Source organism: Gopherus flavomarginatus, chromosome 3, assembly GCF_025201925.1.
Source record: "Gopherus flavomarginatus isolate rGopFla2 chromosome 3, rGopFla2.mat.asm, whole genome shotgun sequence".
Taxonomy (NCBI): Eukaryota; Metazoa; Chordata; order Testudines; family Testudinidae; genus Gopherus; species Gopherus flavomarginatus.
Genome location: NC_066619.1, coordinates 122,381,228 through 122,397,591, shown reverse-complemented (window position 1 = coordinate 122,397,591; position 16,364 = coordinate 122,381,228). Strand labels below are relative to the sequence as shown.

The 16,364-nt window shown below is 45.8% G+C and overlaps 1 protein-coding gene across 5 annotated transcripts in view; it reads right to left on the bottom strand.

The window, feature by feature from the left end:
- The window catches only part of SNX30 (sorting nexin family member 30), a 67,063-nt gene that overhangs the window by 38,936 nt on the left and 11,763 nt on the right, over positions 1-16,364 (bottom strand). For 2 of the 5 annotated variants that reach the window (XR_007772997.1, XM_050943137.1), the window contains exons 2-3: positions 7,074-7,262; positions 2,593-2,643 (exon numbers count right to left, since the gene is read on the bottom strand). The exons of 1 other annotated variant lie outside the window; for it this stretch is intronic. Coding sequence is in view for 3 of the 4 variants with exons in the window: in XM_050943137.1 (XP_050799094.1) it covers positions 2,593-2,643; positions 7,074-7,262 (240 nt within the window). In the remaining variant the exon portion in view is untranslated. Of the gene's footprint in view, positions 1-2,592; positions 2,644-6,232; positions 6,343-7,073; positions 7,263-16,364 lie in introns of those variants that run through there. 2 more of the 5 variants (XM_050943140.1, XM_050943138.1) reach the window with 2 other exon arrangements.

Genomic DNA, 16,364 nt, shown 5'->3' with positions numbered 1-16,364 from the left:
TTTTTTTTTTTTATAAAAACTCTTCGAAGCCAAGATGCTTAAAACTTAAGATGAAGCTCGTGCATTCTGACTGGCACCTCCCCTATAGTTGGTGTCTGATGCCTCCTCATTCAGTGGCATCAGAAGTCATTTGTTCTGTTTCATGGCTTTGGAAGACCAGATGTATTTGCATTTGGCTGGTTAAACACCAGTTGGAGAGTATTACACAGGAGAGGGGAACTTGTTTATGTTCAGGGAAAAGCAGGGCGGGGGAGTGATAGCTCAGTGGTTTAGAGCATTAGCCTGCTAAACCCAAGGTTGTGAGTTCAATCCTTGAGGGGACCATTTAGGGATTGAGGGGAGGAGGGTGGAATCTGTCTGGGGACTGGTCCTGCTTTGAGCAGGGTGTTGGACTAGAGACCTCCTCAGGTCTCTTCCAACCCTGATATTCTATAAAAATATAAACAGTAAAGCAGCTGGGGCTTGGCTACACTTGCTGGTGTAGAGCGCTAGGCATTAAACCAGCCCTCGGCGACCACAGCAAGGCAAACGCTGCTGTGTGTTCACACTGTCAGCTGCAAGCACAGTGGCATGGCCGCATTAGCAGCTCTTACAGTGCCAGAGAGAGCAGTGCATTGCGGTAGCCGTGCAAGTGGCTGTAGCATGCTTTTCAAATGGGGTGGTGGTGGAGTGTGACAGGGGTGTGTGTGAATGGGGGGGGGACTGTCAGCATGCTGTTACGTAAGTTCAGACAGCAGCAGGGGGAAGGGGAATCCCCAACATCAGCCCTCATCCCCACCTTACACCCCTCTGCAGCAGGAGCATTCCGCAGTAATGGTTTGCTTTGTCCCAGAGCAGATAAGCACGCCGGCTGTGAGAAACGGAGCTCTGCAAGGGAATATCCTCATGCCTGCAGACGAGTTCAAAACAATGACAAGTGGCCACTTCATTTCAAGGGATTATGGGACATTTCCAGAGGACAACCAGAGCACAGTAATGCAACCCATCGTCCACACCGACACCTGGGCATTTCGGCCAGGGCACAGCAAGCTTTGCGCTTCTCGTGGAGGTGGATAACCAGGAGCGCTCCAGCTGCAGAGTCCAGATGCTCTACGTGCCTTTCCAGTGTGGATCCCTCAGGAGTTAGGGCGCTGGGGGTTGATTTAATGTGCTCTACCCTGCAAGTGTAACCAAGGCCCCAGAAAGATATTCCTGCAGCTTCTACTGTGTGTGTGGGATGGCAGGCTGTGTCCTTTGATGAATACTAACACAAAATATAGCATATTAACACAGCAAGACAAGACAGTAATAGAATGTCCTGACCATCACTGGGTAGTGAAGAATAAGTTTTCAGAACAATTAAGTGTTGAAGCTTGACCAGGCACCTGTTTTATATTTGAGACAAACTAGAAATGCTCTTCTTGTATCACAGGGATACAAGGGTACTTTGAAGAGGATTCAAAGCCTCAACTCAAACTTATGAAAGTGGGAGAAAATAGGGTTGCCTGGGATATGAGGGGACTGGACTCTAAGACCCAGGAGGTCCCTTCCAGTCCCATGCCTAGGAGCTTGCCATTCCCGAGTGGTGTCTACAATGGGGCATTCTAGGAGATAGTTTTAAAAAAAAACTTTCAAACACGTGTGAACTCCTCTGCCAATGCTGGCATGGATAAGGGGGAGGGAAAAAGGGGGCGGGGGAGATATGCCCTGTAGCACATTCATCATGCCTAGTGTCAGAATGTCAACAGGGACACGTCTCAGGGTAGCCAGGAATCTATACATATCAGGACAAGATCCAAGCTCTACAAGAGCACGGGGATAAGCCGCTGGTTGCACTTTTAGTGGATACAATATCCCCACTCAGGTCAGGTTAACTTTTGTTTTCCACTTTTAAGGACTATTCTTTCCGTCCATACCCTACCCATTCATGTCTGTGGCAAATTTTAAGTGCCTCTCCTAAAATACTTCAAAAAACATTCTAATGAATATATGGTTTTAACTAGACAAACTTTCCCAGCGTGGAAGAGATCAGATCAGTGTGTTATCTTAACAGCATTAGCTGTAAGAGTGTTAGTTCAGTCAGTTTTCATGGTCAGGAAGCGGGCAGATCTAGAGATACAGTCTCCCACTATCCCCTATCATCAATTATAATTAAGTCATTGTCTTCAGGAGTATAGTTCTGCCAAGGTCAATGCTACTTTATGACAGTAAATCCGCTGTACATGTCCTGTACACAAAACAGAGGTTTTCCAGCCACATCCCATTTATCCCAAGAGGATATTTAATATAATCACTTACACTAGCCCAATTTTAAAATGCCCTTTTTCCTTCCAGCTCTAGCCTGTTGGGCAGCAGAGCATGGTGAGCAGCCCCCTCAGTGATGAAAACAGGTTAAGAACTGTCCAGCTTTTCTGAATATGCTCAAATCCATGGGGCTGGATCCAATGCATCTGAGGATGCTGGCTGATGTGATTGCAGCGCCACTGGCCATTATCTTTGAAAACTCGTGGCAACCAGGGGAGGTCCTGGACAATTGGAAAAAGGCAAATTAGTGCCCATCTTTAAAAAAGGGAAGAAGGAGAACCCGGGGAACTACACACCAGTCAGCCTCACCTCAGTTCTGGAAAAGTCATGGAGCAGGCCAAGGAAACCATTTTCAAGCACCTGGAGGAGAGGAAGGTGATCAGGAACAGTCAACATGGATTCATCAAGGGCAAGTCATGCCTGATCAACCTGATTGCCTTCTATAACGAGATGACTGGCTCTGTGGATATGGGGAAGTGGTGGATGTGATATTCCTTGACTTTAGCAAAGCTTTGGATACGGTCTCCCACAGTATTCTTGCCAGCAAGTTATAGTAGTATGGATTGGATGAATGACTATAAGGTGGACAGAAAACTGGCTAGACAGTCAGGCTCAATGGATAGCGATCAACGGTTTGACATCTAGTTGGCAGCCAGAATCAAGTGGAGTGCCCCAGGGGTCAGTCTTGGGGCCAGTTTTGTTCAACATCTTCATTAATGATCTGGATGATGGGATGGACTGCACCCTCAGCAAATCTGCAGATGATAGGAAGCTGGGAGGAGAAGTAGATATGCTGGAGCGTAGGGATAGGGTCCAGAGTGATGTAGACAAATTGGAGGATTGTGCCAAAAGAAATCTGATGAGGTTCAACAAGGACAAGTGCAGAGTCTTGCCTTTAGGATGGAAGAATCCCATGCACTGCTACAGGCTGGGGACCAACTGGCTAAGCAGTAGTTCTGCAGAAAAGGACCTGAGGATTAGAGTGCATGAGAAGCTGGATATGAGTCAACAGTGTGTCTGTGTTGCCAAGAAGACTAACAGCATATTGGGCTGCATTAGTAGGAACACTGCCAGCAGGTTGAGAGAAGTGATTACTCCCCTCTATTCGGCACTGGTGAGGACACATATGGAGCATTGTGTTCAGTTTTGCCCCTCGCACCCCACCACTACAGAAAGGATGTGGACAAACCAGAGAATCCAGCGGAAGGCAACGAAAATGATCAGGGGGCCGGGGGACATGACTTATGAGGAGAGGCTGAGGGAACTGGGTTTATTTAGTCTGCAGAGGAGAAGGGGGGCGGGGGAATTTGATAGCAGCCTTCACCTACCTGAATGGGGGTTCCAAAAGAGGATGGAGCTCGGCTGTTCTCAGTGGTGGAGTATGACAGAACAGGAGCAATGGTCTCAAGTTGCAGTGCGGGAGGTCTAGGTTGCATATTAGGGGGAAAAAAAAACTATTTCCCTAGGAGGGTGGTGAAACACTGGAATGGGTTACCTAGGAAAGTGGTGGAACCTCCATCCTTAAAGGTTTTTAAGGCCTGGCTTGACAAAGCCCTGGCTGAGATGGTTTAGTCAAGGTCAGTCATGCTTTGAGCAGGGGGGTGGACTAGCTGACCTCCTGAGATCTCTTCCAACCCTAATCTTCTATGATTCTATCATTATGCTGATTTTATTATCCAGGACACAGTAAAATGCAGCTTATGTTTCAGTTCATGCATGCTGTCTAGTAGACCACTGGGAACATTTTAACCTTTGGAAGATAGTTATTCATGTAAGTGTCAGTCTTAAGCAACCTCAATAAGTTGGTCAGGCTAAAGGAGAGAAACGTATTAGAGATTCTAGAGCTAAGCAGTAAAGAACATTTGTTCATATATCTATGCCACCTTGGCATCTTCTAACCAGCAAGTTATTAAAAAGAAATCAGTAAGGTAAACACTCCTCTCCAGCACATTCTAAATTAGTAACAGTCACATGGACTCCAGCTTGATTTGTTTAGAACAATTCTATTTGCCAACTCTAGCCTCCAGTGTATCAGCTTCACCACTAAAGTGAAATTCCTATAATAAGAACTAGCTGTCTGGTTTAGTTTTTCAAACCACTGGTCTGTGAGCATTTTTAGTATTCCAAGGACTTTTTGCATTATGAGCAGCACTTATTCTTGGACACACGTATCAGAAAGGTGGTCCACAGAGAGAGTATAAATCTGGTGTCAATGTCGTCATTTCTCTATAGTGCATAAAGACCTGAAAGGTTGCCTATGACCTAGAGAGAAGAGATAGGCTTGCTGCTTTTTTCCCCTAAAGCCTCAGAAAGAAGGTCAAGCCTGGATTTACTAGAGGTCTGAGACTCATTTTCTCCCATCATCAAAAATGTGCATTATAAACCTTTCACCCTAACTGAAGGCATGAGGATTTTGACTCTTAAGAGGCATGCCGTCTCCACAATGCATTAGGCACTGGAATTTTAAAAAGGAGTTTTAGCAGAAAGAATTGTTGTTTGACCAATCTAAGATACCCATTCCTCTTTGTTTAGCTTTCAGTTTCCATCTTCTCAGGTTTCAGCAGTTCTCCAGTTAGTCCTTCCAGTAGACAAGGCCTTAAATTTTTCAAGATAACAGCCAGGCAGAAAGAGTTCAATCTGGTGCTGCAAGAATGGCTTTTCGAGTCCTCTGTGAGGTGTACACTACTTAAGGGAAGGATGTACTTAATAGCTGGAGAGCAGAAGGCAGCAATTGCAGATACGGCCACATGGAATAAAGCACATGACTGAATCAAATCTGGGTTCTGTTCCCACAAGCGTCTTACGTGACTTTGGAGCTCACACATGTTCTGTGCTTCACTCTTCTCCATGATCAGTAAAGTGAAGGTAAATACCCTTCTACTTGCAATTAAAACTTAAAGCTTTGAGTGCTTCTGAAGTACTGAAACTATATGGGTTTGATGTTTTTGTAGTCTGTAGCATTTCTATTAGCTAGCCTTTCAGCCAGGTAAACCAAGTTTCTCAACCATATTAGAAACGCTCTGATAGTAGTTCTGATGCTCTGAGTTCTATACTGCTGTCCATCATGGTAGTATCAGAGAGCCTTCAAAGTAAGATGAACAGCAACAAGCCTAGTGGCTGTTTTAGGTTTTGGAAACATAGTTCTCAAGGGATTGGTTTATTCCGTGCAAATCTTGCTGTGCCCATACATGTACACAAATTTCAACTACAGGATTAGAATATTCAGGAAATAATCATGAGACTCCTCAGTTGGAAATTAAGACTAATTCCAAAAATTTGTCCTCTAGCAGAAGGAGTAGATCACGTAAATCAGACTGATTCGTCACCAGCAGATAGATCAAGGGTACAGGGTACCCTGTGCTGTCATCGGCCAAAACTTTTGATTGGTAAGTGAAGGAGCCTCTTTCTATACCCTCTAAAGTTGGCAGCAGCTTTTTGGCTCTCAGGTGGTCTATGCAAGGCCACGCTTTTCCCCTCTACACGCACAGCCAAGTGACTTCCAGTAGCATATGCCTTCCTCTTGGTGCCACCACTGAAGTACCAAAGGCAGTGCCAAAGATGTTCCCCAAAAGAGAAAAAAAATACAAAAACTCCTCTTCAGATCACTTAGCCATCTCCTTCTCATGAAGGCATGACGCCCTTCGTTTATCTAGCCATAGTACTGTATTGGTTTAGGTCTCTTCATACCATACAAAGGACACATCCTACCCATAATTAGGGAGATAGATACACACACACACACACACACACACACACACACACACCTGCCCCTGGAAATTTCCACTACGTGCATCTGACGGAGTGGATATTCACCCACGAAAGCTCATGCTCCAAAATGTCTGTTAGTCTATAAGGTGCCACAGGACTCGTTGCTGCTTTTACAGATCCAGACTAACACGGCTACCCCTCTGATACTTGACAACTGGGAAAATTCCAGTTGTTGTCTCACCTGTAGCAGTCTGCCGCTCAATCCTATAGAAGGTTCTATTCCCATTTTCTTCTAGTCTAACTGTGTATTTTTCTTCTCACTAGCGTATAGACATCTGACTAATGAATGTGCTATACACAGAGAGAGAGAGAGAAACAATGCCACAGTATATACACTTCTTTCCTTGCAATCGGGAGCATGCCTGGACCACACTTGTTATGAGTAGCTCATGTAATACCATCCATTACCTCTAACACATCACAAAGACCTATGTGGAAAAGCGAAAGGAAAGCTAATATTTAGGACACCAGAGGAGACTACAGAAAGGAAGAGAGTGAATTTTAAGAAGCTTTCAGAGGAGCGCACACATGGAGACATTTAATTGTCAGCCAAGTGCAGAAGCAATATAATAATAGGAGGCACAGTGCTGAAGATAAGAGATTATGAAGACAGCAGTGAGGGAATATTTCTCTGCTACAGAGAGCAAAATTGAGCTATATGAAACATGATTCTATACACCCCAGTCAGGTTATGCAAGAGGTAATCTGATACTCTTAAAACTAAGGAAGTCAGTCTAAGAGAGTTAATCAAGGGTTTCTTGAAAACTCCAATTGTTAACCAATTTTTTAAAAAGCCACTAAAGATAAAATCTAGGGAGATGTTAACAGTTTTGCATAGTTTCAACAAACACCACACTTCAATGAGTCTATTGAAAGCAATCACATCCTTGGCACATTAACTGACAAAAGGGACAAATTAAGTCGCTACTTCTATGCTGGAGTTTAAGAGACCTTCCCTCCCCTCAAAAAATAGCAAGCGCTTTCCTTTTTCAGGGGTAACACATTCAAACGTTGCCTGGTACCTTTGTTGTAACCCTGTACGTGATGTAGGTCTCCATTGTACAGATGTGTTTTTTGGGATCATCGACAGTGACAAAGAGGTCTCTAGTTTCCCCATCCAAGTCATCATCCAGCTGCAGTCTGTTGAGCAGTGAGGAGGAGGAGGCTGGGCTGGAAGTATCTACAGGAGTACCATTGGGCAAACTGAGATCCTGGAGGAAGACCAAAAATAAAACACTATTTCTGTCTAGTACAGTTCAGCAAAAGTTTTAGCTGTGAAACAGCCAAGTTGCATGCCCTTCTCCCAAGTGGCCCCATCTACCTAGAACCCCCTCCCTGGTCTACTATGCACACCATTTTCTTTCTTGAAGCCCCTTCTTAAACCACATCTTTTCCAGAAGAGCCAACACACCCTGAATTCCCTTTTTGGCCAAGCAGTGTTCACTGACAGCATGTTTCCTCCTTATTTGTCCTTGGTGAGCACCCTCTTGACTAGAGAAACCCTCCCCAACCCCCATGTCCCCTCATCCCAGTTGTTGGGGCCAGGATGCAGGGGACAGCTTATTTAAATTGCAGCAGCTACACCCTAGGGTCACAACAGTGTGTTCATTTCTTGCACTTGACCTTAGGCCTTACGATTAGTTGATGACTAGATCATGAATGCACACCTTGCTGTAGCGTATTGGGTCACTGCAAAATGTCAAACCACAAACTCAAAGGGGGCTTACGCACTAGTGACCTTTTAACTTCGGAGACTGTCATTTAAATCCTGAGTCAGCTCATGGGACAGTTCAGTAGCCTCCAACAAAAACCCACCCACTAGCATCTGACAGTTCAGCACTCCCATGCTGCCTCCAGTTGGGGAGCTGCTACCACCCAGAACAGCAGCTATGTCACTGGCAGAGGTTAACAGGTAACTGAGCCACTGGGGTCTCTTTTCCTACAAAATAAGCATCAGGATGCAAGAGTATCCAGCCTTTAAAACAAAGTTTTGGAGCCAAAATATCCTGCCATCTTTTTGCCCCAGAGGTTCTGCCCTTTTCCAGAAGTTCCGACAGCACCAGCGGAAGTTGACAGCTGCTGCAGAGAGGCAGACCTGCCTCACCTGGAGTGGGCTAAATGATACAGAAAAATTCCAAGGGATAACAAGTAGCTACTCTGCTTCACACAGAAGTCCCGCACTGAAAATCCCAGAGATCAACACTCTGGATCAAGGGTCTCAAAGTCCCGGCCCGCGGGTCATCTGCAGCCCGAGAACCTCCCCGCTGCTGAGCCCATGGAGGAGAGATGCATGCAACCACATTGCCAGCTCTGTCTGCTGCAGGCACCGTCCCCCACAGCTCCCATTGGCAGGGGAGAGGGACAGGGATACCATCACTAGTGGCCAGGCAGAGTCAGCATCATTAGTTGCCGGGCAGTCAGCCACAGAAGCAACGTTATTTTTTTCCACGATGAATATAAACAAGTCAAAAGACCAAACACAATTGTCTGATGCATACCTTGCTGCAATCCTGAAGGTTTCAACTGCTCAGTCAGTCACTGAGGCCAAACATGAACAAACTGACAGAACTGAAGAGTTGCCAGGTGTCTGGCAAACACTAAAAATTCTCTGGCAGGAGAATTGTATAAAGTTGTATGACAGTTTTATTTCTAAAAAGTTCAAAAAAAAATACAACAGAAAAGAAAATGTTTATGAATACCATCTGCAGTGACATTATTGGCCCGCTGGGAGGATCTGAGGGCTGGCACTGGCCCTAAGGTAAACTCAGTTTGAGACCCCTGCTCTGGATACTTCTATTCTTTGAAGGACTGTTTACATTTCTATGTAGCTAGAAACAGTTACCACTCCCCCAGAGTCTATACCAGTGGGTCTCAAAACTTTTTTACTGGTGACCCCTTTCACGTCGCAAGCCTCTGAGTACAAGCTCCTTAATAAATTAAACAACCTTTTAATTTAACACCATTATAAATGCTGGAGGCAGGCAGGGTTTGGGCTGGAGATTGACAGCTCGTGACCCCCCCCATGTAATGACCTCACGACCCCTGAGGGGTCCCGTTCCCCAGTTTGAGAACCCCTGGTCTATACATACCCACATACAGCATAGATAGTTTGCTCTATCCTGCCATCAGATGGTTCTGAAGCAATGAAAAGCTAATTCATTAAAACTTTCAAGTTAACAGAAGAATTAAGACACACTTACACAACTTAGAGTGCTCTGAATTCCACAGGAACATTTGACACCAATACATAAAACTACTCCAAGAACACCGCCCCTTCCTTTGCAGGAGGAAGCCTTTTATTGTGAACATGTGAATCCTGTCTATGCGAAACATCTTCCAGGGAGGGCAGAGGTTTCCCTCTCCCCTCACAGCAATGCTTTGTGGGATTATTTTCTTTCATTGGAAGAGAATAAAGCATTTTGCATTAAGTATCTGAGTCATTGGTATCTTCCTTTTTGCTTGGAGGAGGAGGATAAAGCGTGACTACACTGCCCATGCAACAGCACGGCCGTGGCAGCTGTAATGTGGGCAGTGTAGACATACCCTCACTCCCACTTCTCCTCAATGCTCTTCTGGGAGGGAAAGCTGTTAGTACAGCACAACTTGCATACCTCAGGGGCAAAATCCTGTCCCCCAGTACAGAGAAGGAAGTGGGGAAATGGGGAGCTGGTCTGAGAACTGAAGCGCACTTCCTTCCATTATACTTTTGAAGTAGTGAGGCTTTCCAGAGAGCAGACTCTGTAAATGAAGCATTAACAGTTTGCATTTTAAAAATGCAAAGTCAGCCGTGTGTGTGTGTGTGTGTAAGTTGGTTTTCTTAGGAATAGGCTCAAGAAAGAAAAGTGGCAGTTACTCAATGTTTTACCACCACATAGCCCATCTCCATGTAAGAGAGAGTCTACAAATTAAAATTTGGGACCTGGAAGTCATTGTGTATTTCAGGAGTCAGCAATCTACGTCACACATGCCAAAGGTGGCACGTGGGCCATCAAAAATTGACTCACCACCACTCTGAGCCGCTCAGCCCGCCGCTGCTATGGGGGTTCCTGCTGCTGGCCCCTTGCCAGCTGGGGTCTCGCCACCGGTCCCACTCAGCACCCGCTGCTGGCCTGGGGAAAGGAACCCCAGGCTGGCAGCGGGCTGAGTCCCCAGCTGGCAGGAGCCCTCAGCCAAAACCCCAGAGGGGGGCTGACAGAGACGCTCAGCCCACCCCTGAAGCCCCAGAGCTGGGTGGGCTGACCTGCTCAGCCCGCTGCCGCTCTTGGGTCCCAGCTGCTGGCCCCTTGCCAGCCAGGGTCCCGCCACAGCTCCACTCACCTTGTTCCAGTTGGAGTTCCAGCACAGGTCCCCTACCAGACAGGGTCCAGGCTTCCAGCCCTGCTCAGCCCTACCAGCCCCCAGCTCCACTCACCTCAGCTGCTGATCTGGGGTTCCAGCCGCTGACCTCCTGCCAGCCAGTTATCAACTGATAACTCAGAAGCCTGTGTGCAGCTTAAAGTATCCAAATATGTGCCACCAGATATTGGAAAAGTCAGCAAGGAAAAGCAAGGGCAAGGATCACACTAAACTAATAAGATCTGCAATTTAATTTTAAATAAAGCTTCTGAAACATTTTGAAAACCTTGTGTACTTTACATATAACAGTAGTTTGGTTATAGATTATAGACTTATAGAGAGACCTTCTAAAAAACATTAAAATGTATTACCGGCAGGCGAAGCCTTAAATTAGAGTGAATACATGAAGACTTGGCACACCACTGCTGAAAGGTTGCCAACCCCTGGTGTATTTATTCCTGTTCCAGCTCCACTGCCTGTAACTGACCCACCTGAGATATTTTAGGTTAACTCTCAATTTCATACTAACTACATGTCAGTGGAGTCAGCTTTATTAGGGGTGTTGCAAGAGTAAGGAGAAGGCAGGTGCAAATCAAGATGCTACTCAGAAATATATCAGTGAGACAAGCAGGATACCACACCCAGCGCTATGTTTACAGAATGAAAGGCACTTCTACACTATCACAGTGCTAAAATGCAAAGCACGGGAAAGAGTCAGGGAGCTCGGTTACATCCCCTTCCCTACATCAACTTTGGGCTAGTCACTCTACAAATGGGGAAACTGAAGCACAGAAGGCAAATGAAGGCACTAGTTACCAACTTCACAGGAGTGAGGAGTGTTTGAATGCTTTGAGATCCTCGGAAAGGAAGAGCTGTAGGAATGCAAATTAGTGCTAATTGCTATTCTAACGAATACTTGGAGAAAGGCATCTTGATAACTTAGGCTTGTGAGGAAAGGAGGCCAGTCAGAGAATTTCTGTCAAGACCTAGTTTTCTGGGGTGCTTTGCAGACAGAGCATGATCCCTTCTGGTGCCTGCGGGGGCAGCACCCACAGTTCCAGCAGGAGTCAGTAACTGAAGCAATACCTCTCCCAGCTTGAATAAGGCATGACAGGAGCAAGACTTACGCTGGCCAGTTGCAAACAAACTGAAAGGACCCTTTATACCACCTCACTCCCTACCAGAGAGGTACAGACACGAGCAAGGGAGATCCAGGAATAGCACCACTGCGTGGAAAGACAAGCACTAGATGAGAGAGACTCCAAGCAATCCCTCTGCTAATTGTCTACAATGCTTCTGACAAGACTGTCTTTTTTTTGTGAGAAGCAGCGCGCCATGGGGAGGTGGGGAAGCGGGAGAGACAAGACAACAAAATAAAGTGTTTCTGTGCTGCAGGACTGCTCCTTATGCTATCCCAATCACTGCCTCACCACTTCTTAGAGATTAACAAGGTCTGTGTTGACAAGACAGACTATAGGCCCACCTGTATCCTAACAATCAGGAAAAGTGCCTCTGTATATGCATCCAGTTCCTGGCAGGTCCATTGTGGTAGGAGCTGTGGTTTCCCACTCATAACCACGGGCTAAGGAAATACATTGATCTGAGGGCAAGTTGGTCTGTAACAACTGATAGTATATTAGTCCTAGAAGACCTATGCAGAATAGCAGTGCTTCTCATCTATTGCCAAGGGAAATTAACTTCAGCGCAAGCTTTTTCTGGTTTTTTTTAGTTTTTTAAAGACAGGTGCATTTTTATTTGCTTGACTATTGGTAATATTCTGGATTCTAATGTCCTGCTGGGATAGTGGAGTCTTGAACTCAAAGCACTTACCAGCCGCTCCAATCTGGCAAGAACCATCCTAGATTTTGCAAACCCATTCATGAGTATTTACAGCCTTGATTGCCATCTTAAGCTACAAGAACTGGCCCATTTTCTGAGTGGCAGTGCCTTGCACCATTAGGGGCTGCTGTGCGGAACAAACAAAAGATACCCTATCCCAGTTACTGTCCCAGATCTGCACATAGCAGTAGCCAGAGAATTTGGTGCTCCTCTTGCTGTGGGGGGGAGATGATTATTATTGGGACCTCCACGAGAAGAAAACATTGCTGCCAGTGGAAGAACATGGTTGTCCTGCTCCTCCTGACCAGAATGAGATGGTGAAAGACAAAAAGAGAATAAATAAAAAGTTCCAAATCCCAAATATATAAATTTATCTTCTAAGATTACATTCCCTAAACATACTTTAGAAAACAAACAATGAGGCAGTGCTCAGTAAATTCAGTTTGCCAAGTAGTCTTAGGTCATATTGGTTGGCCTTTTTAGGACATCATACTGAATCTCAATAGCTAACTTGCAAGGGAGATGTAAATAAATAGTAAACTTGGTCACTCAGTTTCCTCAGGCCAGTGTTTTGGACCTTATGAAAGAAGACTGGATGGCCTTGCATTAAAAAGCCCCATCTTCCAGAATGAAAGACGCAGTACAGAAGGGTTGTAAACAGGTGTTACTATCTGAAGAAGCTGACTGAAAATGTTGATGCAAAGGATGCGACACTGAAGACAGTCAGCCAAGAGTCAAGCAAACAGCAGCTTTAATCCTACCTCCACATCCTTCAATACACAAGCAGAGTCAGGCACCACTAACTCTTAATGTGACCCAGACACATGCTCTTACTGCAAGATGGGGTTGGGCTTTCTTTCTGTCCTCCCTAGGAATGAGGGCTAGTCTATTCACTGCCATGAGTGGGTCTTCTAGTCAGACACAAATATTCCCCTTGTTATATCTAGCATACCCTCTGGAGTACCAGAGTGCTACACATATATTCTCAAAGCCTCACTGCCTGGGGGTTTGTCAGATCCATTCTTAGGGTATGTCTACACTGAATGCTACAGTGCCGCATCTGCACTGCTGTAATGCTTCAGTGTAGACACTACCTACCAGTGGCGTAGCCCGGATGGGACAGTTGGTGGGCCCCAACTTCAGGTGGATGGGCAGTGACAGGGGGCAGGAGGGATCAGGGCTGCTTCCCCCACACACACCTTCTCCAGCTGGCCTTGCAGGAGGGAAGAGACATGCTGGCCAGGCCCCACCCCCCCAGGGCCCAGGAGGACACCCAAGGAGCGGGGTTGGGGCATGAGGACTTGTCCCACTCCACCCGCCCAGCTCTCCATCTGGAGCACTGGGCGGATGCAGACCCAGGGGTGGGCCTGGATGCTAAGTGGGTAGGCTGTGGCCACGCCCCTGCTATCTGCACTGATGGGAGCGGTTCTCCCATCCCCAGTTATTCCATCTCCCCAAGAAGTGGTAGGTACGTCAACAGAAGAATTCTTCCATCCACCTAGTGCTGTCTACACCAGGGGTTAAGAGTGGCAGAGCTACATCTCTCAGGGATGCGGATTTGTCACACCCCAAAGCAACAAAAGTAAGCCAACCTAGTTTTCTAGTAGAGATCAGGCCTAAGTGACAAACAGATCCATTAAGATTTCACCATTGCCTTAACTGGACAGAAGCCATCAGAGAAGAGATGCTTCCAGGAACATAGACACCATCCTTTACATACATGCAAGAAAGTAGCCAGACAGTCACAGGATTATTGTTAGTTCTTCTATTTAGTGTGAATTTAACAAACCTTTTTCCTCCATATGCAGCCCATATGCCAATTCAGGCATTACTGGCCTTTTAGAGTTTGTGTGTAGGATATGGAAGTAGGCCAACCACTGTGGAACTACATGCCTCAGTACTGATGGAGACAAGTACGCCACTTCCTACTCCCAGCAAGGAACTGCTCACCAGAATAGTCACTGCATCAATACATGCTTCACAACTCAAGGATGTGGCACTGAAAATGCTGGCTTGTTAAGCCAGTTAAAACTAACTTCAGGTTACAATTGGCCAGATTCTACATTCATTTACTCTAGGTCTTGATTAGCATAAGTGCATGATTTGCCCTCAAGTGCTGCTAGCGGCTAGTTCATTGAGAATTCCTGCTTTTAAGAACCGGAAAAGCGACTAGTTCCGAGTCTGCCTGCCTGGTGCTCCAGCCAGGGAACAGGGTTGGGGTGCGGGGGGGAGGGGTTGCTTGTCTCGTCTTTGAAGAATGTATGTGCTTGGGGGAGGGAGAAAACAAAGGAGGACTGATCTCTTCCTATGGGCTCTTTACTCTTGACCACTTCTGCTGGTGCAGCCCTCTCCCTGCCCCAACCTAAACAAATCAAATCCTCCCCTCTGTCTTTCTGCCATCTGGTGCATCTACTTTACAGCCCAGAGCAACACCCACATTCATAGAATGGCCCTGTTCTCCTGGCAGAGCGGCTTACTTCCTCAATGCCTGTCAGTGATGTTTTAATACTATCTGCCACTGCCTGATGAGACGCCCTCTCACACCCGCCAGCCTCTTTGTATATAAACCCTCCACTCTCATCCAGCTAAAGCTTACAGAATTTGCCTATCAAACTAATCACATGCTCTCATGTGCAAGACACGCACACACAAAACACCCAACCACAATGAGACGGAGGTTGGTCCAGCAGTTAGCTATTTAGCCTAGGAGTTGGGAGACCTGAGTTCAGTTCCCTGCTCCACGAGAGACCCCCTCCTGTGTTACTTTGGGCAGATCTGTGACTTGAGCTCGTGTAAAATGGGATAACAATGCTGACCCACTTCATAAGGATGTTATAAGGTTAGCTACACTAAAGATGGAGGTGTGCAAAATGAGTACATAGGTTAATTTTCATCTTTACTGGAGACTACCTTGTATAGAAAGAGAGCCTTAACACTCTGAAATATTCATGTTTCTAACTCTAGTAGCCTTGTTGTAGTAAAAAAAAAAAAAACCCCACCACACAGATGCAGCCACAAACAGATGTGGTATAAAGAGCCTTAAAAATTCCTTCCAACCACTAGATAGCAATGGAATATTTAAAGATGTGAGTTTTTTCCCCACAATGTTTTAACAGCAAGATGTTTCCAGGACTAAAACTTTTAAGATGCAGTCAGGAAGACAAACTCTAAATAATGCCTTTAGTTAAACAGATCAGGTTTATTTTATATACATATATTCCATAATATTTTTTACATCACTTCCAATCTTTGAGTTTGTTATGCAACAGCTGTCTGACACTAAAGCCAGCCTCCTAAAACTCAGGCAAGCCCCACCCCAAGTCAGCTGATAGATGCTCTGCACAGCCCTCAGTTTTTAAATTGACAGTTATTTCTATACCTAATTTTTAAAGACAGCTATGTATGTGGGAAGAGAGAAAGTAATTCTGAAGAAAGACCCCATTTCTCCTTATATGGAATGTGGATAAGGCAAAGTTTCACAATAAAATTAGAAGAAACCCCAACCTTTCTACTTCCGGTAAAAAGAGTATACAGTAACTCCTCACTTACAGTTGTAGTTATGTTCCTGAAAAATGTGACTTTAAGCAAAATGATGTTAAGCAAATCCACTTTCCCCATAAGAATTAATGCAAATGAGGGGGTTAGGTTCCAGGGAATTTTTCACCAGACAAAAGATGTGTGTATATAAACACACACACACACACACACACACACAGAATAAGTTTTAAACAAACATTTAATACTGGTACACAGTGATGATGACTGAGAAGCTTGGTTGAGGTGGAGGAGTCAGAGGGTGGGATATTTCCCTTACTGCTAAATCATAAACTAGCCATTGGCTGAGCCCTCAAGGATTAACTGTCTCATTCTACAAGACAGCAGGAATGGAGGGAGATACGCACATTTCCCCTTTAAGTACACTGCCTTGTTAATTGGATCAGCTTGCTGAGACCTGCAGTGGCTGCAAGCTCCCTCTGTCCTGAGCCCTGGTATGTCCCCCCTGCTCTATGGAAGATGGGGTAAGTGGGGTGTAGGAGCAGGGGGACACCCTGACATTAGCCCCCCTTCTTCCTTCCCTCCCCCCCCACAGCAAGTAGGAGTCTCAGGAAGCAGCTCCAAGGCAGAGGGCAGGAGCAGCA